Source organism: Rhincodon typus, chromosome 17 (genome assembly GCF_021869965.1).
Source record: "Rhincodon typus isolate 14 chromosome 17, sRhiTyp1.1, whole genome shotgun sequence".
NCBI classification, from domain to species: domain Eukaryota; kingdom Metazoa; phylum Chordata; class Chondrichthyes; order Orectolobiformes; family Rhincodontidae; genus Rhincodon; species Rhincodon typus.
Window position 1 is genome coordinate 780,756 of NC_063348.1, and position 23,842 is coordinate 804,597.

The 23,842-nt window shown below is 44.2% G+C and overlaps 1 protein-coding gene across 1 annotated transcript in view; it reads left to right on the forward strand.

Annotated features, from left to right (window-relative positions):
• Positions 1–23,842, forward strand: part of madd (MAP-kinase activating death domain) — a 224,082-nt gene that overhangs the window by 81,288 nt on the left and 118,952 nt on the right. Inside the window, exons 4-7 of the mRNA XM_048607272.1 lie at positions 11,311–11,614; positions 13,204–13,335; positions 14,209–14,322; positions 21,751–21,831. Of these exons, the coding sequence (XP_048463229.1) occupies positions 11,311–11,614; positions 13,204–13,335; positions 14,209–14,322; positions 21,751–21,831 (631 nt within the window). The remainder of the gene's footprint in view (positions 1–11,310; positions 11,615–13,203; positions 13,336–14,208; positions 14,323–21,750; positions 21,832–23,842) is intronic.

Consider the following 23,842-nt stretch of genomic DNA (forward strand, 5'->3'; position numbering starts at 1 on the left):
CTTTTCTGATGAAGGGTCTAGGCCCGAAACGTCAGCCTTTCTGCTCCTATGCTGCTGCTTGGCCTGCTGTGTTCATCCAGCCCTGCACCTTGTTGTCTCGGATTCTCCAGCATCTGCAGTTCCTACTATCTCTGATTCAATGTTACTTAAGAGGGTTGTTTTGCGACATAAATACAGTGGCTGCAAGAACAAGCTGGAAATTCTCCAATTTGTAATTCCTTCCTGACTCCCCAAAGCCTGACCACCATCTACAAGGCACAAGTCAGGAATGTGATGGAATGCACTCCACCTTCCTGGATGGGTGCAGCTCCAACAACACTCAAGAAGCTTGACACCATCCAGGACAAAGCAGCACTACATCCACAAACGTCCACTGCCTCCACCACTGATGCTCAGCAGGAGTGTGTACTCTCTATAAGATGGCACGCACACAGAAATTTACCAAAGATTCTTACGCAGCACCTTCTAAACCTACAAACACTTGCATCTCGAAAGACAAGGGCAGCAGATATTTGGGAACACCATCTGCAAGCTCCCTCCAAGCCACTCACCTTGGAATGTGGAAATATATTGCTATTCCTTCACTGTCACTGGGTTAAAATCCTGGAATTCCCTTCATAACAAAAATGTGAGGCCATGACAATGGATGGCAGGTCTGAAAGGACCCGGGCCAATTGTGACAGGTGGGCCTATGGTGAGTATTGGGCATGTCCTACTATTAAAACACAGTTTCCAATTTTGTGAATGATATCAAATTTGAACTGAAGTTAATACAACAAGTTGCAGTGCATGCAAAAAATGGGCAAATGAAATTCAACGCAGATAAATGTGAAGAGTTACATTTTGTAGAAAGGGTTGGGAGATCACTGGAAAGAACGTGTGAAGGTGTAGCAGAGGCAGAAATGGATCCCAGAGTACAAATACACCAGACATGAGTAGGAACAATCAGTGCTTGAAAAGCAAAAGCCTTATTTGTAGAGGGAGAGAATGGAATAGGAATGAAGCTGTGCTAAACCTGTTTTGACTCTTAATTAGATCACTTTTAGGGTACACAAGACAATTCTCTGCGTCTTATTATAGAAAGGTTATAGACTTGCTGGAGGTGGTACAGAAGACATTTACAAGTGGATACCAGAAATGTATGGTGTATTTACATGGAGGTCACCCAACAACTGACTGGGTCTTCTCTTGTGAAAGCTTGTAATGTGAGATTGGGAATGGCCTGTGATATTCTGTGACTCTGGGGACAGGCGGCTGGTGTGGGCAGGGAGTGGGGAGGTGGGGTGCTGTCATGTGTAGAAGGGGACAGTGTCACGCAAGGGGGCGCGCTATCAGAACTCACGTTATCCTACAGCGGATCCAGAGTTTAGACTGTTCCTATGGGTGATGCTGTACCAACACCCCTCCCGGTGTCTGTTCTCGTGGGAGATGATGCTCTCCCCGGGCGGAGGAGGGGTATCTGTTCTTTTGGGTGATACTGCTCTTCCCAGAGGGCGGAACAGAAGGAGGGGTCAGTAAATGCCCCTGTTGTTCCGAGGTCCCGCTATTCGTGGTGCTATGACAATTGCTTCTGCTGCATTTCAGCACTGATTTTATTGAGAGCTGCTTTGCATGGAGCTGAGAGATAGTAAGAACTGGTGATGCTGGAGTCAGAGGCCCGAAACGTCAGCTTTCCTGTTCCTCTGATGCTGCCTGACCTGCTGTGTTCCTCCAGCTCCAAACCGTTATTGCATGGAGCTGATGTTCCTTTTTATTTGATTTATGGTGCACTGGTTAAAACTGCTGTGAATACAGTTCCTTAAGAGCAGAATGCTCAGGAATAGCTCTTGTTGCCTTGAGTGCAAATGAATCTTGTCAATTTGTTTTCCAATCACCGATCCGCTCCGTGTTGTCATCGGCTTCACTTTCCAGCTGGTGCCAACAGCCCTCATGTTCAAGATTTTGTCAAGTGCAATGGTAGCTGCTGGGATAATGGGCATTTGCTGCCAACTCCTGTTCAGTGAATTTCAAAGCATATGTTCACCTTTCTGATTGCTTCCTTCCTGTTTTGAGTCTTCATCATTCATTAGGTTAACCTTCATGGGATTTCCTACATGGAAGGGGTGAATCTTTGGAATTTTTTGCCCCGGGGTGTTGAGATGGCTCAGTTGGGGGGGGTGTGTGTGTGTGTTCAATAGATCAGAGATCAACAGATTTCTAGACTTCAAAAATCAACAATTGATAGTTCCCAAGGATGCGGTTTCTCTGGATTCTGCTGCTCTATGTTGCCGTGGAGTGGGGTTACTTTCACAGAATCGTGCAGTACAGAAAAAGCCCTTTGGCCCATCTAGTTTGCACTGACAAAAGATTAAATCTAGCCCCACTTTTGAGCATCAGGCCCATAGCCTAGCATGTTATGACATTTGACATTTTAAGTGCTCATCCAAGGACTTTGTAAAGTTTGTGAGGTGTCCTCCCAAGGCAGTGCAATCCAGATTGCTGTTTCCTCAATCCCCTCCTGTCTATCAATTTAACATTAGGCCACCTTGTTATTGACCCTTCATGTAAGGGGAACACCTGCTTGCCATCCAACCTGACCATGCCCCTCATAATCTTATACACATCTATCAGGTCCCCTCTCGGCCTTCTCTGTAATAAAGAAAACAACTCTAGGTTATCCGGCTTCTCTTCATAGCTGAAATGCTCCATCCCAGGCAACATCCTGGTGAATCTCCTACAGTGCATTCACATCCCTCCCATAACATGGTGGTCAGAACTGCACACAGTACTCCAGTTGTAGCCTAACCAAAGTTCTGTACAGCTCCAACAAAACCTCTCTGGTTTTGTATTCTGTGCCTCAAGTATTTTGTATACCACCTTTAACTCCCTACTAATCTGTCCTCCTTCCAGGGATCTACAGACAAGCATCCCACGATCCCCGTCTGTTGTTCTGAGCTTCCTAGTGTCCTGCCATTCATTGAGTTCTCCCTTGTCTAGTTACTTCTTCCAAAATGCATGACTTCACATTAATCAGGATTAAATTCCACCTGTCACTGATCTGCCATCTAACCAACCCATCTATATCCTCCTGTATCCTAAAGCATTGGTCTTCACTGTTAACCACCTGGTCAATCTTGATGTCATCTGCAAACTAATGTAGCATCACCACCAAACCCCCCCGCCACCCCCACAACATTCTCTTCTATAAGCTTCTCAATTTGCAGAGAATAGGAAACGGACTCCTTAATACGTTTGGAACTTAATGTGAGACAGTCACTGGCCACAAAGGTTTCAGCCAAGCTCTTGGTATTCAGATAACTCAGTGAAGCCTGTCTGTCCTCCTGCACCTCCCCACCACCCACCCCCCACCTTCCTCCTGCACCTCCCCGCCCTCTCTTCCCCACCCCCGCCCCCCACCCCCCACCCCCTAGGTCATGTATAATCATGGATGAGAAGTACCTGAAATAAATTTTGGAGAATAAAGTGAAATTGAATTCACAATTTGGTTAGTTTGAAGAAACTATTTGAAATGAAGGGAGCAACACAGCAGTTAAGATTGGACATATCAGACTGACTTCAATAGGATGCATCAGAGACTGCAGTACATGGAGACGGTCTGATAATAGATAAAAGACAGATGATCAGGAGGTATTTAAAAATAATGTAGTGCAGTGCAGAACTAGTTTACATCCCAAAGCGCTAGAGCTCCACTTTTTTCAAAACAAGCCAACCAGAGACAATTTGAGAGCTGAGAAACATCATAAAATTAAAAGAAAACACAGATCCTATGAATGGCAAAGAAAAGAAACTACAAAACCTGAGAAACCAGAGTGTAAAAGCTACAGAGAAGGGGTTTTGAAAGGCATCTTGCAATGAAAATATTAAAATTTCAATAGGAGAATGATGGTGGTCAGGGACAGTGTTGGCTTTTGAAAACTGATATTGTCAGTGACAATGAAGAAGTGGTGATGTGGAATAATGACGGTGTGTCAGCATTTACAGTGGAGGAAGCGGTTGACATACCACACGTTTCAGAAACACTGACACTGAATCAGGGATCAAGATTTTCCCAACTTAAGGGTGGCACGGTGGCTCAGTCGTTAGCACTGCTGCCTCACAGTGCCAGGGACCCGGGTTTGATTCCACCCTTGGGCGACTGTCTGTGTGGAGTTTGCACTTTCTCCCCGTGTCTGCGTGGGTTTCCTCCGGGTGCTCCGGTTTCCTCCCACAGTCCAAAAATGTGCAGGCTAGGTGGATTGGCCATACCATTGCCCATAGTGTTCAGGGACGTGGAACTTAGGTGGGTTATAGGGGGATGGGTCTGGGTGGGATGCTCCAAGGGTCGATGTGGACTTGTTGGACCGAAGGGCCTGTTTCCACACTGTAGGGATTCTGTGATGATTCAATGATTAACGGGCAAAATAACAGGTGTGACAAAGCTAAGGACACTGAAGAGTGATCAATCCCCAGAGCCACGTGATTTCTAACGGAGAGTTTTAAAGGAAATTGATGAGACCATTGCCAATTACTCTTTTCGTCTTGCACTCATCAGGACAGATACAAGAATGACTCTCCCCTTGAAAATTGGCATTAAACCACATAAGAAATAGGGTGCTGATTATTTGGTGATTAGATGTTATTGGTTGAGATGTTATTTCCATGGAGAATGCAGCAGGGGTAATTTGCCCCAAAGCTTTTATTTAATTTTAAGAATGGCAAGTAGAGTCTGTTCAAGATGTACCATTGGGAATGCATCAGGGAGCAGTGATCCACAAACCTTTGTTTCATTGAAAGGACACACTTCCTGGACAAATTCTTTTTGCCTGTATATGCCCTGTGGATGAATATATGTAGGTTCTAACAAGAGTGAGTGGTGACTAATGTTCTTAATTATAATTCTTGGCACCCTCTGGATTGTTGGGTAAGTGCTGCCCAATGTAGAATCACATTGAATATTGGACTTTGACTACACAGTCTGGCTGATTGTGGTTGGTATTCTTACAAGTAGCCAAAGGGGCTAATTTGATGTGATGCACCAGTGGTTGGGTGTACAGTCTGTGTTCCTGGCACCACACCAGAACTGAAATTCATCGACCGTGTTACTCATTTGTGTGGTCGACAGAATGGCTATTTGGCTTAATGGTAGCATCCTGTGAATGGAGAATGCCACTGGTTTGCTGCTGCATGGTAACAATGAGAAACAACTAGCTTCTCCTGTTGTTCGAATCTTTTGAGACTTTTAACCCTTCCAGAGTAATTTAAGGTAGACAGCCTTGGGGCCTGTTTTGAGCTTGTGCAAGATACAAAGAATAACCTGGATTTGTAATCAGAGACCCTAGCTAGTTTTCTTCGGATGTGCAGTCAGATCCTACCATGGTAGAGACGGAGATTGATTTCAATTAATGCATTTAGAAAATAAACCTAGTCTTAGTGATGGTGACCATGATTATTGTCTAAACTAATATCCTTCAGGGAACGAAATCTGCCATCTTCACCTAGTCTGGTCTAAAGGTCACTCCAAGGCAACGTAGTTGACTTTTAACTACCCTCTGAAATGGCTGAGCAAACTACTAAAAACAAACCAAGAACAATTTGCTCTGGACAACAAATGCTGGCCTTGCTAGCATCGCCCATATCTCTGGAAATTATTTTTTTTAAAAATCTGTTTATAGTTTGACTGAACAAGTCTCTCATTTTCACTTGATCAAGTAGAGTGGGCAAAGGTTTGTGACCAGTAGATCATACCTGGCTCTTCTGATTGGGTAAACTGAGGTCAACAGATTGCGTGCAGGTAAACATGAAGTCACCCGCTTTGGATCCATAATGAAGGAAATTGTTGCCCTTCTAAATTGGGGGAAAAGCAGTGGCAGAATAGAGATTTGGTGGTTCTAGCTACATCAAATATTAAAATATCCTGAACAGGTCTAGAAAATAATCCTCGTGGCCTGTGGAATTCTGGCCTTTCTCTTGAGGACTGGAACACAAGTGGCTGGTCATCACGGTTCAGCTATACAGAGCCCTGTTTTTTAATGGTTTATTACAAGGGGAATTGAATGCAAGAGTAGGGAGGTTATGCTCCAGTTATACAGGGTATTGGTGAGAACATATCTGGAGTACTGTGTAAGTATGGTGACCAGTCTTGTACAGAAGGATATTTAATGCATTGGAAGCAGTTCAGAGAAGGCTTATTAGACTAACACCTGGAATGAGTGGATTGCCTTATGAGTAAAGGCTAGACAGGTGAGGACTGTATTCTCTGGAGTTGAGTCAACTGAAACCTAAGAGACTTAATTGAAACTTTGCAGATCCTGAGGGAATTGACCAGGATGTTTTATCTTGTGGGAGAATCTATCATTGGCAGTCATAGTTTAAAATTGTCAACCATTTAAGACAGATGAGATACTTTTTCTACAGAGGGTTGAGAGTCTTTGGAATTGCTTTCCTCACAAGGTAGTGGATACAGGGTAGTAGACACATTCTCGATTACCAAGGAGGTGACCAATTATTGGGGATATGCAGGAGTGAAGAACTGAGGTTAAATCAGATCAACCACGACCTTGTTGAATGGTGGAACAGGCTGGAAAGGCTGAGTGGCCTACTCTGTTCCTTGTTTGTATGTTCATATGTGTCTGACTGAGGAACTTGGCTTGAAAGAAAAACTCTCATCAGATTTCTGTACTTAACAAGAACATATTTATTGTGAACAGATTCTCTTCAAGTAAAGCATTCAGAAAATACTGATTGCTAACTTATAACTCTACAGCTTAAACTCTACCCCTTCTTGAACCTTCCTTCACAAACAGGCAAGCACACAAAGACGGTCAAGACAAGATATTGTGATATTGTTTCTCGAGGGGAGGAAGGGATAAACCAGGAAACCTCTAGAGAATCAGTTCTGAGCGACAAAATGAATCTGCATTTGGAGAGGCAGGGATTAATCAAAAACAGTCAGCATGGTTTTGTTAAGGGGAGGAGATGTCTGACCAACATGATTGAATTTTTCGGTGAAGTGACCAGGCGTGTAATGCTTTTGATATCGTCTACTTGGACTTCAGTAAGATTTTTGATAAGGTCCCACATGGGAGACTTAGTGCAAAGGTAACTGCCGATGGGAACCAAGGAAACTTATCAAATTGGATCCACAATTGGCTGAGTGGCAGGAAACAGGGTGATGATTGAGGGTTATTTTACAGACTGGAAGTCTGTGCGCAGTGACTTCCCACAGGGGTCAGTATTGACACCCTTCCTGTTTGTGATTTATATAAATGATTTAGATTTGAAGGTAGGAGGGTTAATCACTAAGTTTGTAGACAATACAAAAATTGATAGGATAGAAATAGTGAGGAGGGTAGCCTTAGACTACAGGAGGATATAGACAGGCTGGTAGAATGGGCTGATTGGTGGCAAATGGAATTTAATCCGAATAGTGACGCACTTGGGAAGCACTGAGGATCAGAGGGATCTTGGTGTGTGTGTACACCAGTCCCTTAAGGTGGGGACAGGTGGATAAAGTGGTTAAGAATGCCTGCAGTATGCTCGGCATTATTAGTCGAGGCATAGTTTAAAAGTAGGGATATTACGCTCGAACTGTACAAAATATTTGTTGTGCCATGCAGCTAGTCTGGTACACTTCTGGAATCCACATTATAGGAAGATGTAACAGCACTGAAGAGGGTGCGAAAGAGATTTACCGGGATGTTTCCTGGACTGGAGAGTTTCAGTTATGAAGATATTGGACAAACTGCGTATGTTTTCCTTGGAGCAGAGGAAGCTGAGATGGTACGTGATTGAGATATATAAAATTATGAGGGGCATAGATAGGGTAGGCAGAAAGAAATCTCTCTCCTTGATGGAGGGATCAATGATCAGACAGTACAGATTTTAGGTAAGGGGCAGAAGGTTTACAGATGTGAGGAAAAGCTTTTTCAAACAGGGAGTGGTGGGAATCTGGAATTCTTTGCCTGTAAGGGTGATAGAGTGAAAAATCCTCAATATTTAAGAAGTATTTAGATGTGCACTTGTAATGCCAAGGCATACAACCTGTGGACCAAGTGCTGGAAAATGGAATTAGAATAGTTAGGTGGTTGTGTTTGACCAGAGTGAACACAATGGGCTCTGAAGGGTCTTTTTCTGTACTGTGGATCTCTATAAATCTATAACAGATTGGTAATTCATTTTTAATTGTGTCTGGAGCTGCTGCTTGTATGTTGGCCTGAGGTTACATGCAATAGAGAACAATTCTGCAGCAGCTGATGGCCCACAGCATTTGTTTTCAGCTGCTAAGTTTGTTCTGAATCTCTCTCGTTTAGTACAATGGTGTTGCAAAACACAATGTGAGGTCTCCTTAGTGTCAATTCAGGATTTTGCTTCCACACGCTGTGACCGTGCCTACCCCAAGTCAAGGAGAAACAGAAACAGAAATGTCTGGAAAAGCTCAGCAGCTCTGGCAGGATCCGTGGAGAGAAGTCCAAGTTAATGTTTCGGGTCCAGTGACACCACCACCACACCACCTCCCACCCCCCTCCACCTCAGAACTGGACCTAAAACATTAACTCTGATTTCACTCCAAAGATGCTGCCAGACCTGCTGAGCTTTTCCAGCAATTTCTGTTTTTGTTTCTGATTTCCAGCATCCGCAGTTGTTTCAGTTTTTAGCAGTCAAGGAGAATTCTTTTCATGGGATGTGGACTTTGCTGGCAAGGCTAGCATTTGTTACCCATTCCTGATTACCCTTGAACTGAGAGGCTTTGAGGATATTTCCCCGTGATACAGGACATTACAGAGTCAGAGCTTTGTATAACAGTGACAGTTTCAGCAATGAAACTAGCTTTCAAATCCACTATTTTATAAACTCCATTGTTTAACTTTTTAAATTTATTTATGGAATGTGAGCATCACTGGCATTGCCCATCCCAAGTTGCCCTTGAGAAGGTGGTGGTCACTTGACACCTTGAACTGCTGCAGTCCATTTGGCCTGAGTGTACCCAGGATGCCATTAGGGAATCCCAGGCTTTTGACCCAGTGACCCTGGAGGAATGGCGATATAGTTTAAAAATATGCTTTTGCCTCTAAGATGTTGGTGACACATTGGAGCTGTCTTCTCCAGAAAGCGGTGGAGATGGGGTCATTAAATATATTTTAAGGCAGTGGTGGATAGATGAACCAGAAAATCCAAGCTTATTGGGGTTAAGTGGGAATGTGGTTCAATGGTCATTAGACTGTCTTATAGTTCTTTTTTCTTTATTGAATTCAGACTTCACCATCTGCCATGATGGGATTTGAAACAGTGTCCCTAGAACTTTTGCCTAGGGCTTTGGATTACTAGGCCAGTGAGATTACCACTAGACCACAGCTTCTGTATTCTTCAAAGTAATTGAACAGATGATCTTTGGGATAATTTAGGGGAGGCCATGGCCTATTGGTATTATGGCTGGACTGTTAATCCAGAGACCCAGGAAATGTTCTGGGGACCTGGGTTCAAATCATGCCATTGTAGATGGTGGAATTTGAATTCAAGAATGAAAAACATCTGAAATTAAGCGTCTACTGATGACTGTAAATCCATTGTCGATTGTCAGAAAAAACCCATCTGGTTCACTAATGTCCTTTTAGGGAAGGAAATTGCCATCCTTACCTAGTCTGAACTATGTGACTCCAGACCCACAGAAAGGTGGTTGACTCTTAACTGCCCTCTGGGCAATTAGGAAAGAACAATAAATGTTAGCCTAGTCAGTGCCACCCTCATTCTGTGAATGAATTCAGAAAAATGAGAGCGACGTTGTGTTCAGTTTTTGAAATGAATGTCCTGCTCTCATTTATAGATTATAAAAGGCTGCAGTGATTTTTCTATTCAGTGTGTTTGCTGAGAGGTTAATATGGATCTGTAAAGATTCAGTCTAATTGAATGATGTGAGATTTCATTTCCTGTACATAGGGTAGAGTGAATGACAAGATCGAAGTGGGGATCACTGACTCAGGCAGCAGCTGATGGATCAAGAGAGATTAGCAACCAGCTCCTTAACTGGAACTTGCTCAATGCCCTTTGTGTATCTGTCACCTTGTCGTTCCAACCATTTCACCCTCCCTTCTCTACCGCTGTGTTCGAAAACCCCCTCACTCACGCTCTCTACACCCCACTGTGTCTGAACATCCCCATTCGTCCTCTTTACACACCAACTGTAGGTTCCCCTCATTCGTCCTTTCTATAACCACATTGTCTCTGACCCACCTAACTTGCACTCTCTATACCCCACTGTGTCTGAACCCACTTCACTCACCCCCTCTATACCCCACAGTGTCTGAACCCACTTCACTCACCCCCTCTATACCCCACAGTGTCCAATCCCCCTCACTCACTCTCTATACCCTACAGTGTCTAATCTCCCTCATTTGCCCCCTCTATACCCCACTGTGTCCCACCCCCTCACTCGTAGAGTCACTGAGTCATACAGCATGGAAACAGACCCTTTGGTCCAAATCATTCATGTTGACCAAGTTTCCCAAACTAAACTAGTTCTATTTGCCTGCATTGCGCTCTCTACAACCCACTGTGTTCACCCCTCTGATCCTCCTCTCTGCGCCAATCCCCCTCGCTCTCCCTTTCTTGAAGCCACCTAGTCTAATCCCTGCCTCATCCTGGGTGTTGGGCAGCCTTGTCCACTCTGTAAAGGGTTTTATTGTAGTGAAAAGTAAACATCAACTGACTTTATATAATTCATTCATTAACTGTGAATATGACGACTGGACCAGCATGCATTGCCCATCCCTGGTTGTCTTTGAGAATGTAATCGTGAGCTGCTGCCTTGAACCACTGTAGTCCTGGGTATAGATTGACCCACAATGCTTTTAGGGAGGGCATTCCATGATTTTTACCCAACGCAGTGAAGAAACGGTGATATATTTCCACATCAGGATGGCGAGTGGCTGGGAGGGGAACTTGCAGAGGGTAGTGTTCCCATGTGTCTGTTGCCCTTGTCCTCCTTGATTGAAGAGGTTGTAGGTTTGGAAGAAGTTGTCTAAGGATCTTTGGTGAATTTATGAAGTGCATCTTGTAGATAGTACCCAGTGCTGCTACTGAATGTCTGCTGTGGAGGGAGCAGATATTTGTGGCTGTGGTGCCAATCAAGTTGGCTGCTTTGTTCTGAATGGTGTCAAGCTTTTTATTTTGTTGGAGCTGCACCCATCCTGGCAAGTCTTCCATCACTCTCCAGACTTGTAGATGGTGGCTAGGCTGCTGTTATGCTGATGGACAGGGTTGTTATCTTTGAGGCTTTGCTCTGCCCCATGTCAGCGTGCCACCAGGTAACAGGATGGTTCTTTTCTCTGTTTTTAGAGACACTATGTGGAGGTTGTTCACAGGCTCCCTGACAGTCGAGGAGAAGTCCAGTGTCATCCTGCACGATGTGAAAGAGATCGAGTCTTGGATCTACAGGCTGCTACACTCCCCTGTGCCTGTGCCTGGCCAGAAGCGAGTGGATGTGGAGATATTGCCCCGAGATCTTCAGCCAGCACTTACCTTTGCTTTGCCAGACGTGGCCCGCTTCAGCTTGGTGGATTTTCCACTCCATCTGCCCTTGGAGCTGCTTGGCGTGGAGCCCTGTCTCCAGGTGCTCAGCTGTATCCTGCTGGAACATAAGGTGAGGCACAGCACCACTTGCTCAACAGCTCGCCTGTACAACAACAGGGCTGGGACTTCACCCTGAACTGTGACTGGAGCTGTGACCTATAGCACAACTTTATACCGAACTGCTACAAGAGTAGTAACCTACGCGTGACTTCACTCTAAACCATGACCAGAGTAATGACCTTGAGAGAATTGATCCTGAAGATAAGCAGTTCAAAACCATGACATTGTTTGATGAATAACTCCCTCTTACCCCATGAGCTGATTGATAATACAATAGTAACTGAGTACCTGGTGCCAGTTTCGACACAAGCAACAGTGCTTTGGATGAGCTTTCAAAGATCTATGAACCTCTTCTCCAAGGTCTGTTTGTTCAGCAACACTCCACAGGGCCTTACCATTAAACCAGACTCTTAAGGTCTTCACAGTCCTTATTCATGACTTCTGTACTTGCATCCTCTTCCCGAGTGAAGACAGATGTGAGGTACTCATTTAACACTTTACCCAATGTCGTCCTGCTTCACACGCACATTGTCCCTGAATAGGCCCTACTTCTCTGGTTATCTTCTTCTTGATATGCTTGTAGACTATCTTGGGATTCTCCCTAGTCTTGCCTGCCAGTGTTTTCTCATTCCCTGTCTTTGCTCTCCTAATTGCTTTAACTCCGATAAGGCCTCTATTGATTTGATCCTTTTGGACCTGTTGTACTCCTGTCTCGTTCCTTTTATTCTGTCCTGAATATTCCTAGAAATCCATAGATCCCTGGTTTGTCACCCCAACTTTTCACCCGAAAGGCAGCCTATCGGACTTGTACTGACCCCCGGTACCGTTATGAATGCCTCCCACTGTTCTGCTGTAGATTTACCTTCAAATAGCTGTTCCCAGTCTATTTTGACCAGATCTTGTTTTATTTTAATAAAATCTGCCTTACTGCAATCCAAAACCTTTTATTTTTGCAGCACATCTTTTATCTTTTCCATAAGAAACTTAAACATAGTGTTGTGATCACAATCACTAAAATGCTCCCCCACTGTCATCATGATCACCTGTCTGGTTTCATTCCCCAGAATTGGGCCCAGCACTGTACTGCCCCTTGTAGGAGCATCTACATGTTAACATAAAAAATTATATATTTAAAGAAATTTGCCCCCTGTAAACCCTTTACACAGTGACTTTCCCAATTAATGTTAAGGCAGTTGAGAACCCCTAACATAACAATTATTACTTTTATGCACCTTAGTGCATTGTCTACATATCTGCTCATCAATTGCCTGCTGACTGTTTGTTTGGGGGCCTAGAATGCACTCCAGTAAAGTCACTGCCTCCTTTTTACTCCCAAATTCTACCCACAAAGTCTTACTTGAGCCTTCCAAGGTATCAAACCTCCTCAGTACAGTAACCAATTCCTGAACTAATAGAGTGACATCATCTTCTGTTTTGCACCCTGCCTGATGAAACTATACTTTGGAATATTAACTTTTGTCTGTCATGTCCCGTTCTTGAACACGTCGTTGTGTTGATAATGACATCACTGTTCCGTATATACAAATGCATGTCCTTCATTCATCTGCCTCAACTTAAATATCATCTGTTTCCTTCCAGGTGGTGCTGCAGTCGCGTGACTACAATGCGCTCTCCATGAGTGTAATGGCATTTGTTGCAATGATTTATCCGCTGGAATACATGTTCCCAGTGATCCCTTTGCTTCCCACCTGCATGGCCTCGGCAGAACAGGTAGAGAGGGCAGTGAAAGCAAATCAATCATTTGCATCAACTGAGGCATTGGACGTGACAGACACTATGAGCTGCCTATTTTATGCTTGACAGAGAAAGGTTACTGGGTCCTAAACAGATGGCAGCATAACTCGATAATGTTGTCCAGCATCAAATTGTAAAGGTGGTGATCAGCAATTGATCCACTTGGGAGTGATCTCTCTCACTCCTCCAGTCTATAGATAAGTGTAGCACATAAGGAATATATACTGAAAAGATGGGGCTGCAGATTAATTACAGGGCCTTCGTGAGCCAGGTTATATCCCGATGGGGGTGTGGTGGTTTCTATCCGTGTGTATTATCATAGAATCCCAGAATCCCTACCGTGTGGAAGCAGGCGATTCAGACCATCAAGTCCACACTGTGCTGTGAGGAGCATCCCAACCAAACGCAACCTCCCCCCACCCTATTCCTGTAACCCCGCATTTCCCATGGCTAATCTACCTAAACCTACACATCCCTGGCCACTGTAGACAATTTAGCATGGCCAGTCCACCTAACCTGCACATCTTTGGACTATGGGAAGAAACTAGAGCACCCGGAGGAAACCCACACAGACAGGGAGAGAATGTGCAAACTCCACACACACAGTCACCCGAGAGTGGAATTGAATCCGGGTCCCTGGCACTGTGAGGCGGCAGTGCTAACCACTGAACCACCGTGCCGCCCCTGTATCTTGATGGGGTGCAATTTATGTCCTGTGCGTCTTGATGGGGTTGCGATTTACGTCCTGTGCATCTTGATGGGGGTGCGGTTTATATCCCGTGCGTCTTTTAAGGGGGATGAGGTTTGTATCCTTAATAATCATTGACACCAGGTATTTCTGTCCTACAGCTGTTGCTTGCTCCAACCCCTTACATTATTGGTGTTCCAGCTAGCTTCCTCCTCTACAAGACAGATTTTAAGATGCCCGATGATGTCTGGCTGGTTGACCTGGATGCCAACAAGGTAAGAGCTAGTGGAACTGATAGCGTGTGTGAACATGCATGCTCAGAACATTGTTGCAGCTCGCGTATTTTCCTCTTGTACAGTTAGAGTCATTGAGATCTGCAGCACAGGAAAAGGCCTTTTGGCCCATTGCATCCACACCAGTCAAAAACAATCACTTAGCTGTTTCAAATGCATTTTCCAGCACGTGGCCCATAGCCTTGTATGCCTTGGCTTCACAAGTCTAAATATATCTTAAATGTTGAGAGGGTTCCTCCCTCGACCTCTCTCAGAAACAGTGAGTTCCAGATTCCCACCACCCTCTGGATGAAAAAGCTTTTCCTCACATCCCATCTAAACCTTCTGCCCTTGCTGTGTAACTATGGCTCCTGGTCATTGATCCCTCCATTAGAGGCAAAAAGTTTCTTCCTGTCTCCCCTCTCTATGCACCTCATACTTTTATACATCTCCATCATGTCCCCTAATCTGTCCAATCTCTTCATTACTGAAACTCTCCAGCCCAGGAAGCATGCTGGTAAATCTCTTCTGCACCCTGTTCAGTGCACTCTCCTAAAATGTGAATTCGAGACCTGCACACAATACTCTAGCTACAGCCTAACCAATGTTTTATGCAACTCTAGCTTATACTTTCTGCTTTCTGACACTCAGGCCATTGTGGATTTAATTTGCCAAATTTCCTTGGATCCCATGTGCTCTTGGCTTTGCTACCAATCTCCCATGTGGGACCTTATCAAAAGCCTGGCTGACATTGAAGTAGACAACACTAAAAGCATTGTCTTGGTGTACCAACCTGGTTATAAGGACAATGACGGAGGTATGAAGAAAGGATTGTCTAAAGTGGGCTGAGGCAATAGACTGAGAGTCCAGTCTGTAGATGAGCAGTGACAGACATTTAAATGAATAATTTATAACACTCAGCAAAAATTTATTCAAGTCAAAAAGAAGGATTTGCCGACAAGGAGAAACTACCCGTGGTTAACAAAGGTGGTAAAGGAGAGTTTCCAATCAAAAACTAAGGCAAACAAAGTGGCAAAAACTAATAGTAGGCCAGAAGGTTGGAAATTCTTTTAGGAGCCAGCAGCAGATGACTCAAAAGTTAATGAAAAGGGATAAAATTGTTTATGAAAATAAGTTTGCAATATATATAAAAACTAGCAGCAAGAGTTTCTACAGGATATTTAAAAAAAGAGCTGAAATGAGTATGGGATTCATGGAGGACGGGACTGGGGAATTGATGAGAAAGCAGGGGAATGGCAGATAATTTAAACCAATATTTTGCACTGGTCTCCACAGTGGAAGAAACTATAATCATCTCAAATATATCAGGTAAGCAGGTGATAATTGGAGGCAACAGACCAGGAGCCAGGCCGAAGCAAGCACCAGGAGCGAGGTCTGTCTGTCATGGGAGAGAGGGAGAGTGAGAAACCATCAAGAGAGCTGGGACCCACTGGAATGGCTGTAGCGGTGTTGGCAGTGAATCCTGGCTCGTTGGCCCGACTCCTGGAATAGTGGTGAGGTATCAGCTGCAGCAAAGGCAGAGCGGGGTCTCTGGCTGGGATAGGCACAGAGCGTGGACTCTTTCAGCAGCGGTGGGTGAGCAACTATGGCTGTGTCGGTGCCTGGAGCAGGGGCTCCTGGCTGCGGTAGGCTCAGAGCGTAGACATTGCTGAACTCCTGTAGCTGTGTTTGGGACCCCGAAGATGTATTTTAAGTACTACTTTTTATTCTTTTGTACCTCAATGGCACTGGATTGTGGCGACAGAACACTTTTCACTGCATCTCCACAAATGTGTGTGTCAGGAAATCATTCATTCATAACTCTCTGAGTTCTGTTCTGAGGGAGGCTCACTGGACCTAAAGTGTGGCTCTGCTTCCTTTCCATGGGTGCTGCCAAACCTGCTGTTTCTGTTTTTGTTTCTGTCGGCAGACAAGTTCATAGAATAGAGTAGAATCCTCACAGTGTGATAACAGGCCGTTCGGCCCAACAAGTCCACACTGACTCTGAAGAGCATCCCACCCAGACTCACCCCCTACCCTATCTCTGTCACCCGACATTTCCCATGGCTGACACACCGAAATTACACATCCCTGGACACTAAGGGCAATTTAGCATGGACAATCCACCTAACCTGCAACTTTGGACTGTGGGAGGAAACTGGAGGAAACCCACGCACACACAGGGAGAATGTGCAAACTCCACACAGACAGTCGCCCGACGGTGGAATTGAACCTGGGTCCCTGACGCTGTGAGGCAACAGTGTCAACCACTGAGCTGCCATGCTGCCCCAGGCAAGTTGCCAGGACTTGAGGACCTACGTCTAAAAGTTTTAAAGGAAGCAGTTGCAGAGACAGGTGAAGGCATCAATCAAAATATTTTGGGATTCACTGGATTCTAAGAAGGTTCCATCACATTGGAAATCTGTCAGTGTGATGCCCCAGTTTAAGGAAGGAGAGAGACAGATGTAGGAAATGATAGACATGTTAGACTAACCTCTGTTCCTGGAAAAATAGTTTAATCCATTATTAAGGAAGAAATAGGACATTTAGAAAGCTTTATGCATTCAAACAGTCAACATCCTTTTATGAAAAGGAAAACATGTTTGACAAGTTTGCTAGAGTTTTTTGAATATATAACAAGCAGAGTTGATAAAGAGGAAATAGTAGGTGTGGTGTTTTTGGATTTCCAGAAGGCAGTCAATAAAGTGCCAAGTGAACGTTGATTGCAGAAGTTAGGAGCTGATGGTATTGGGGGTAATAGCACAGACTGAGGATTAGTTAACACATAGAAGCCAGAGTGGGATCAATGAGTCTTTTTCAGGTTGGGATGACTAAAGTCATGGAGTGCCACTCCTAGGGTCTCAATTATTTACCATCTGTATTAACAACTTCATTGCTCCATCACCAAGGCAGCATTACTGCTGTTGCTGTGTCCCAGAGGGTGCTGTGCTCAGTACAGTTAAAGTAAGCAACTTCAGTTATTTATACAAAGTAACACAGCAAACTGTCAAAAGTAGGAATAGTGATCCAAGAAATATGCAGCTGATCAGTCAACATCTGTAAAAAGGAAGGAGCATATGACATTTAAGATCTACATATCGCAAAATAAAGTGCTGGGGAAGAACAGATCAGACACCTTCTGTGGAGTGAGCGATAGAGTTAAGGGTTTGACACGTTTGCCTTCATTGGTCAGTGCATTAAGTATGAGAGTTGGGATACCATTTGCAGCTGTACTTTGGTGAGGCTGCTTTTAGAATACTGTGTGTAATTCTAGTCAACCTTGTATAGGAAGGATGTTGAAAGTACAGAAAAGATTTACAAGGATGTTGCCAGGACTGGAGGCTTTGAGTTAGAGGAGAGGCTGAATAGGATGAGGTTTTCTTCCCTGGAGTATTGGAGACTGAGGGGTGACATTATGCAGGTTTAGAAAATCATGAGGGGCAGAGATGAGGTGAATGGTCAAGGTCTTTTTCCAGGGTAGGGGAGTCCAAAACTGGAGGGCATAAGTTTAAGGTGAGAGGGAAAATATTTATGAAGGACCTGAGCGGTAACTTTTTCTCACAGAGGGTGGTGTGTGTATGGAATGAACTGCCAGAAGAAGTAGTGGAGGCTGGTACAATTACAACATGTAAAAGGCATCTGGATGGATATTTGAAAAGGAAGGGTTTAGAGGGATATGGGCCAAATGCTGGCAAATGGGGCTAAGTCAGATTGGGATGTCTGGTCGGCACGGATGAGTTGGACCAAAGGATCTTGTTTTGTCTTGTTTCCTTGTGCTATATGACTCTTAAGTTGGTAAGACACGACCTCCCCTTAAAAAAAAACCATACTAACTGTCCTTGATGAATCTCTGCCTCTCCAAATGCTGATAAATTCTGTCCCTCAATTGCTTCCAATAATTTCCCCATCACTGAGGTTAGACTGACTGGCCTGTACTTTCCTGGTTTATCCATTGCTCCATTTTTAAATACTCGTACCTCATTGGCTGTCCTCTGGCATCTCTCTTGTGGCCAGAGAAGAATTGCAAGTGCCCCTGCTGTTTCCTTCCTTTCCTCACTAAACAAATTGGGAAATACTTAACCTGTCCCTGGAGATTTTGTATACTTTTTAAGACTGCCAGATCACTCAGAACAACTTCTTTGTGTATGCTAATTTTTTAATTGTATCACAGACCTTGTCCTTGATTTCTATACCCATATAATCCCTTCTCGTGTGAGCACTGACCCAAAGTATAAATTAAAAACCTTATGGATATCTTCTATCTCCATTTGCAAATTACCACTGCGATCATTAATGAGCCCTACTTGTTCTGTTGTTATCCTTTTGCCTTTATTGCACCTGCAAAACTACTTGAATTTTTATTTATTTTACTTGCCAATATTCTTTCATATACCCTTTTCACTCTCCTAATCTCTCTCAAGTTCCCTCTTGTGCATTCTATAGTCCTCTAGGATTTCTCCTGTTCTGAGCCTTTGGTATCTACCATAAATTGCCATTTTTCCCAAAATCCAATGCTGTATATCCCTTGATATCTATGGTCTACAGGATTTGCTGGTCCTACCCATTTTCGTTATTGGAACATGTTGGCCCTGTACTCTCCATATTTCCTTCTTGAATGCATGTCGCTGTTCTGAGACAGATTTACCTGGAAGTCTCTGGCCAAATCATATCTGATCTTATTAAAATCAGCCTTCCCCCAGTTGCGAACTTTGAATTCAGGCCCATCTCTTTCCTCTTCTAAAATATTTCTTGTAGGGCCTCCTACATACTAGCTTTAAAAAAAACTGCCCTGGATGCCCTTTAGGAATTCCATTCCATCCAAACCTTTTACACTGACTATTCCTGTTAATGTTGCGGAAGTTGTATCACGATCTACACTTCCCTGAAATTAGACTACATATTTGCTCATCTGTTTCTCTCGGACAGTTAAGGGGCCTACAGTACATGTCCAGCAATGTGGTTGCTCCTTGCTGGTTTTAATTTCTTTAAGTTGTGTGATTACAGATTGCTCCCACTATTGCTGTTCAGTTCACAGTTTATTCCTCTGTGTCTTGCCCCAAACAAAGCCACAGTTGGCTGAGAAGCCACGTTTAACTCAGCAATTCACATGTATCCAAATCACAATTTCACCACGTTCCAAAGACTTTACATACCTGGCAGTACACTTCTATGGTTCGGCAGCAGGTTTGACAGTCAGCACTGCATTATTATGGATTTTCTGATGGGTTCTGCTTTGTCAGAGGGTGATATAGGGGGACAATGAGTGGGAGAAAATGGGTTGGGCTGTCATGGCAGGGCCTGGAATGTGGGGGTAGGTAAAGGACATGGAAGGTGGCATTCAGACCCTAAAATTATTGAACTGGACATGGAGTTCTACAGGTTGCAGGGTCCCCAAGCGGAAAATGAAATGCTGTTCTTCTACCTTGAGATGCGCTTCACTGGAGCATTGCAGCATCCCTGAGATAAGGGTGGTACTGCTGTTGTCTGGTGTACTGATCTCTATATTGTAGAAGTTGAGGATCAGCTCTCCGATACCACCTCTTATCTACCCCTGGACTGTGACTGTACCATTGCCATTGTGTCCATGCCGGTCATTAATTTTGTTGATAAATCCTGTCCGTCAGAATTCGTTCCAATAATTTCCCTACTTTTGACATCAGACTCACTGGTCTGCAATTACCTGGTCTATGCCTGCTGTCCTTTTTAAACTAAGAAACCTCATTAGCTATCTTCCAGGCATCTGGACTTGACCTTTGGCCAGCCAGGTATTAAATATCTTCACCAGGACCTCAGCAATCTCCTCCCTTGCCTCTCATAACAGCTGGCATACATTTCATCAGGCCCTGGGGATTCATGCATCTGTATGCCCACTAAAATACCTAATACCACCTCCTTATTTCATTTTAACATGTTCCAGAGCCTCACCATCCCAACACAAATCTCCAGCCACACTGTGTTTCTCCTTTGTGAATATAGGCGAGAAGTATTCATTTTAGACATAACACTTCTCCTCTGGCTTTATGCACAGTTTACCCCTTTGGTCTCTAATAGGTCTCATTCTTGTCCTGGTAATACTCTCCCTCTTAATAAGCTTGCAAAAATACCTTGGGGTTTTCTTTACTCCTATTTACCAAAGATATTTCGTGACCCTTCTTTGCCCTCCTAAGTTTATTTCTGTTTGCTTAGGCTCTATCTCCACCTATCTGCACTACACTCACCCCCACTGCCACGCCAACCAATCCCTGTTATTAGCATAGGTACCACATTTCCCTAACTGCCATCATTTCTGATGAAATCATTGGTCTTGAAGTGTTAACTTTTAACTTTTGTCACCACAGATGCCACCAGACCTACTGAGTTTCTCAGTTAATTTCTGTTTTTATTTCAGATCTTCAGCCCTGGCAGATCTTTGTTTTATTGAAATGTTGGATAGATTGGGTTAACGTTTATTGAAATGCAGCAGACATTTCATCAAAACAAAGACAAAAATTGCTGGAAAAACTAAGCAGATCAGGCAGTATCTACGGAGAGAAATCAGAGTTCACGTTTTGGGTTGAGTGACCCTTCTTTCGGTTGTTATTTAGAGATTTAATTGAGTTGTATGAAATTATGAGGAGTTTAAGTAAAGCACATGAACCACTCCTAAGAGTTGCAAAAACCAGACGGCACAAATTTAAAACAACTTTTTTAAAAATTCATTCATGGGATGAGGGCGTCGCTGGCTAGGCAGCATTTATTGCTTATCCCTAATTGCCCAGTGGGCAGTTAAGAGTCAACCACATTGCTGTGGGCGTGGAGTCACATGTAAGCCAGACTAGGTAAGGTTGGCAGTTTCCTTCCCTTAAAGGACATTAGTGAACCAAATGGGCTTTTCCAACAGTCGACAATGGATTCACAGTCATCATTTGACTCTTAATTCTAGATGTTTTATTCAATTGAAATTCCACCATCTGCTGTGCTGAGATTTGAACCTGGGTCCCCAGAACATTATCTGGGTCTCTGGATTAACAGTCTAGTGATAATACTACTAGGCCATCACCTCCCCTTTTAGCAAACAATTAGCAAAGGCGGCATCCAATGCTGCCTGGAATGCCACGATTGAACCTGCCTCCACCACACTCCCAGGCAGGGCATTCCATGTAATTAATACATGGAATGTCCTGCCTGGCAGTGTGGTGGAGGCAGGCTCAATTGTGTCATTCCAGGCAGCAATGGATGGTTATTTAAATCAGAGCCATGTGTAGGGTTATTGGGGATGGCTCACTCAGAGCTGAGGCAGACAGGATGGGCTGAATTCTGTAATAGATCTCTGGTCAGTTTATTACATTGCAGGAGAAGTAACTATGTATGAAGATCTGACCAATTCTTCTCCACGTGACAACCTTCACATTGTGACTTTTATCCTCTGAGCTGTTTGTGTCTCTTTGGCAGGTGATTGCACCTACGAACGCAGAGGTCTTGCCCGCAATGCCTGAACCAGCAGCTACCGAGCTGAAGAAGCACTTGAAGCAGGTAGGAAGAGAGTGGCAACAACTGCATAGGAGCATCCAGAAGCCTCCTGCCCCAAGGGCACTGGAAAGCATAATCTGCCAAGCTGCGACAGCTTATCCTCCCAATTCATTCCTTCGTCCACAGCCGGTGGAGGCCATTCTGTCTCTGGCTAATGACTCCCGATGTCCCCCATTGTGCTGGTGCCACAACCCTCCGCCACTTTCCCTCGGGGGCACTGCACCCCCAGACAGGCTTTGGGGCTGAAGTGATGGAGGCATGTCTCCTGGGGCTGGCATTGTGGGTCAGGCAAACATCCCTGTTACCCTGTTTGTTCCCATGGGGTGTGTTCAGGGGATGGCAGGGAAAGATGTTCTGGAGGGTCAGTCGATAGGGGTTTATCATTTTCATGTGGTGGGGGGAGGGGACCTTGGAGGATTTGAGAGAGAGGGTTCACACCTCTCCCCTTTCTGAGCCTTGGTTTTCTGTTTGGGTTTGGACAGGGAGACGGTGGATTTAGGGTGTGAGGTCCATAGTCTGGCAGAGGAGCAGAAACAAGGGTCAATGTCCCCTGCATCCTTGCCCTATGCTCTCAGTTACTGCCCGGTGGCAGAGACATTCTGCAGTGGCTAAAAGCTGTACCTTATGCTCTGAGCTGGAAGAGGTTTTGAAAGGACAGCCAATAGCGTGGTCTTCAGCATGAAAAATAAGGCAGTGTTACTGCTAAACTGTTCACTCATTTGGGCAAACTGTGGTGAAATGGGTGCATGAGAGTCCCCAACGGCCCCAGAGAGCTCAGCATGCGGTCAGTGCATCTCTCGGCACTGGAATACAATGGAGAATCACTCACTGCTGAGTCTTTTCTACCCCCGACCCTTCCACAGCACTGCGATACAGTGGAGAATTAGCCACTGTGGAGTCTGCTGCAATAGTCTTTGTAATTGTTGATACTTTTGCATTGTTGGATTATTTGATTAATAAATCCCTGTAGCTGCAGGATGCCTCAGCGAAGTGACCTTTCCCTTTAACATTGTGCTAGGCTATCTCCTATTCTCACTCATTGAATTCCAGGCTGTCAGAGTTCTCAGAGACCCCTGGTCCACCCTATCTCTTTGACAGTGTGTTTGAAAGGACCTGTAACTTGCTGTGAGCTGCTGGGCTGTCAGGGGACCGGTGGCTCAGTTAATCCATAGCTCTTGACTGTTTTTGTGAGCTTTTCCTATTTATCTTTTTTTATTTCTAATGCACTGTGCTGTCTGCAGTATCTGAAGGTAAACTAGTTACTGACCTGGAGCAGAGCATGAAATAAGTGGATCCTGTTGGTATTGATGGGGAGAGTTAAACGCTCGAGTACAATATTGATAGAGCCATCTTTAGATGCTCTTTGGAGTTCGTTCCTGAAGGTACTTCCTGTTTCCAAGATGTGGAGGTGCCGATGTTGGAATGGGGTGGACAAGGTCAGATATCACATGACACCAGGTTATAGTCCAACAGGTTTATTTGAAAACACAAGCTTTCGAAGCATCACTCTTTCAGGTGTTAGTGAGAGAGGTAGTATCAGACACAGAATTTATAAGTGAAAGATCAAAGGGTCACACCACTGATGATGATGTATTAAACAAACTTAAGATGCTGTTAAATCTTTAATCGGTTAGTATGTTTTAATTGGTTAATATGTATATGTAAATACTTGAATTCCTTTCAAGTCACTAACTTGAGAGAACTAAAGGTTTTATCAGTGTAAAGAAGAGGTGACATTTTAGGTCAGGCAATGTGTGTTAGGTATGAGACCTTGTTCAGAATCTGTGTTTTAGTCTGGAGTCAGACTGGTTTTATTTCTAAAGTAGGAATTTATAAAACACCACGTTGACTGACTGCCTATAAGTTGTGTGCTTTTTGAACAAAATAAAATGTATCTGCAAATACAAATTCACCCCATAGATTCACACGTGTGTCTGTCTGTGTGTGTCTGTCTGTGTGTGTCTGTCTGTGTCTGTCTGTCTGTGTGTGTCTGTCTGTCTGTGTGTGTCTGTCT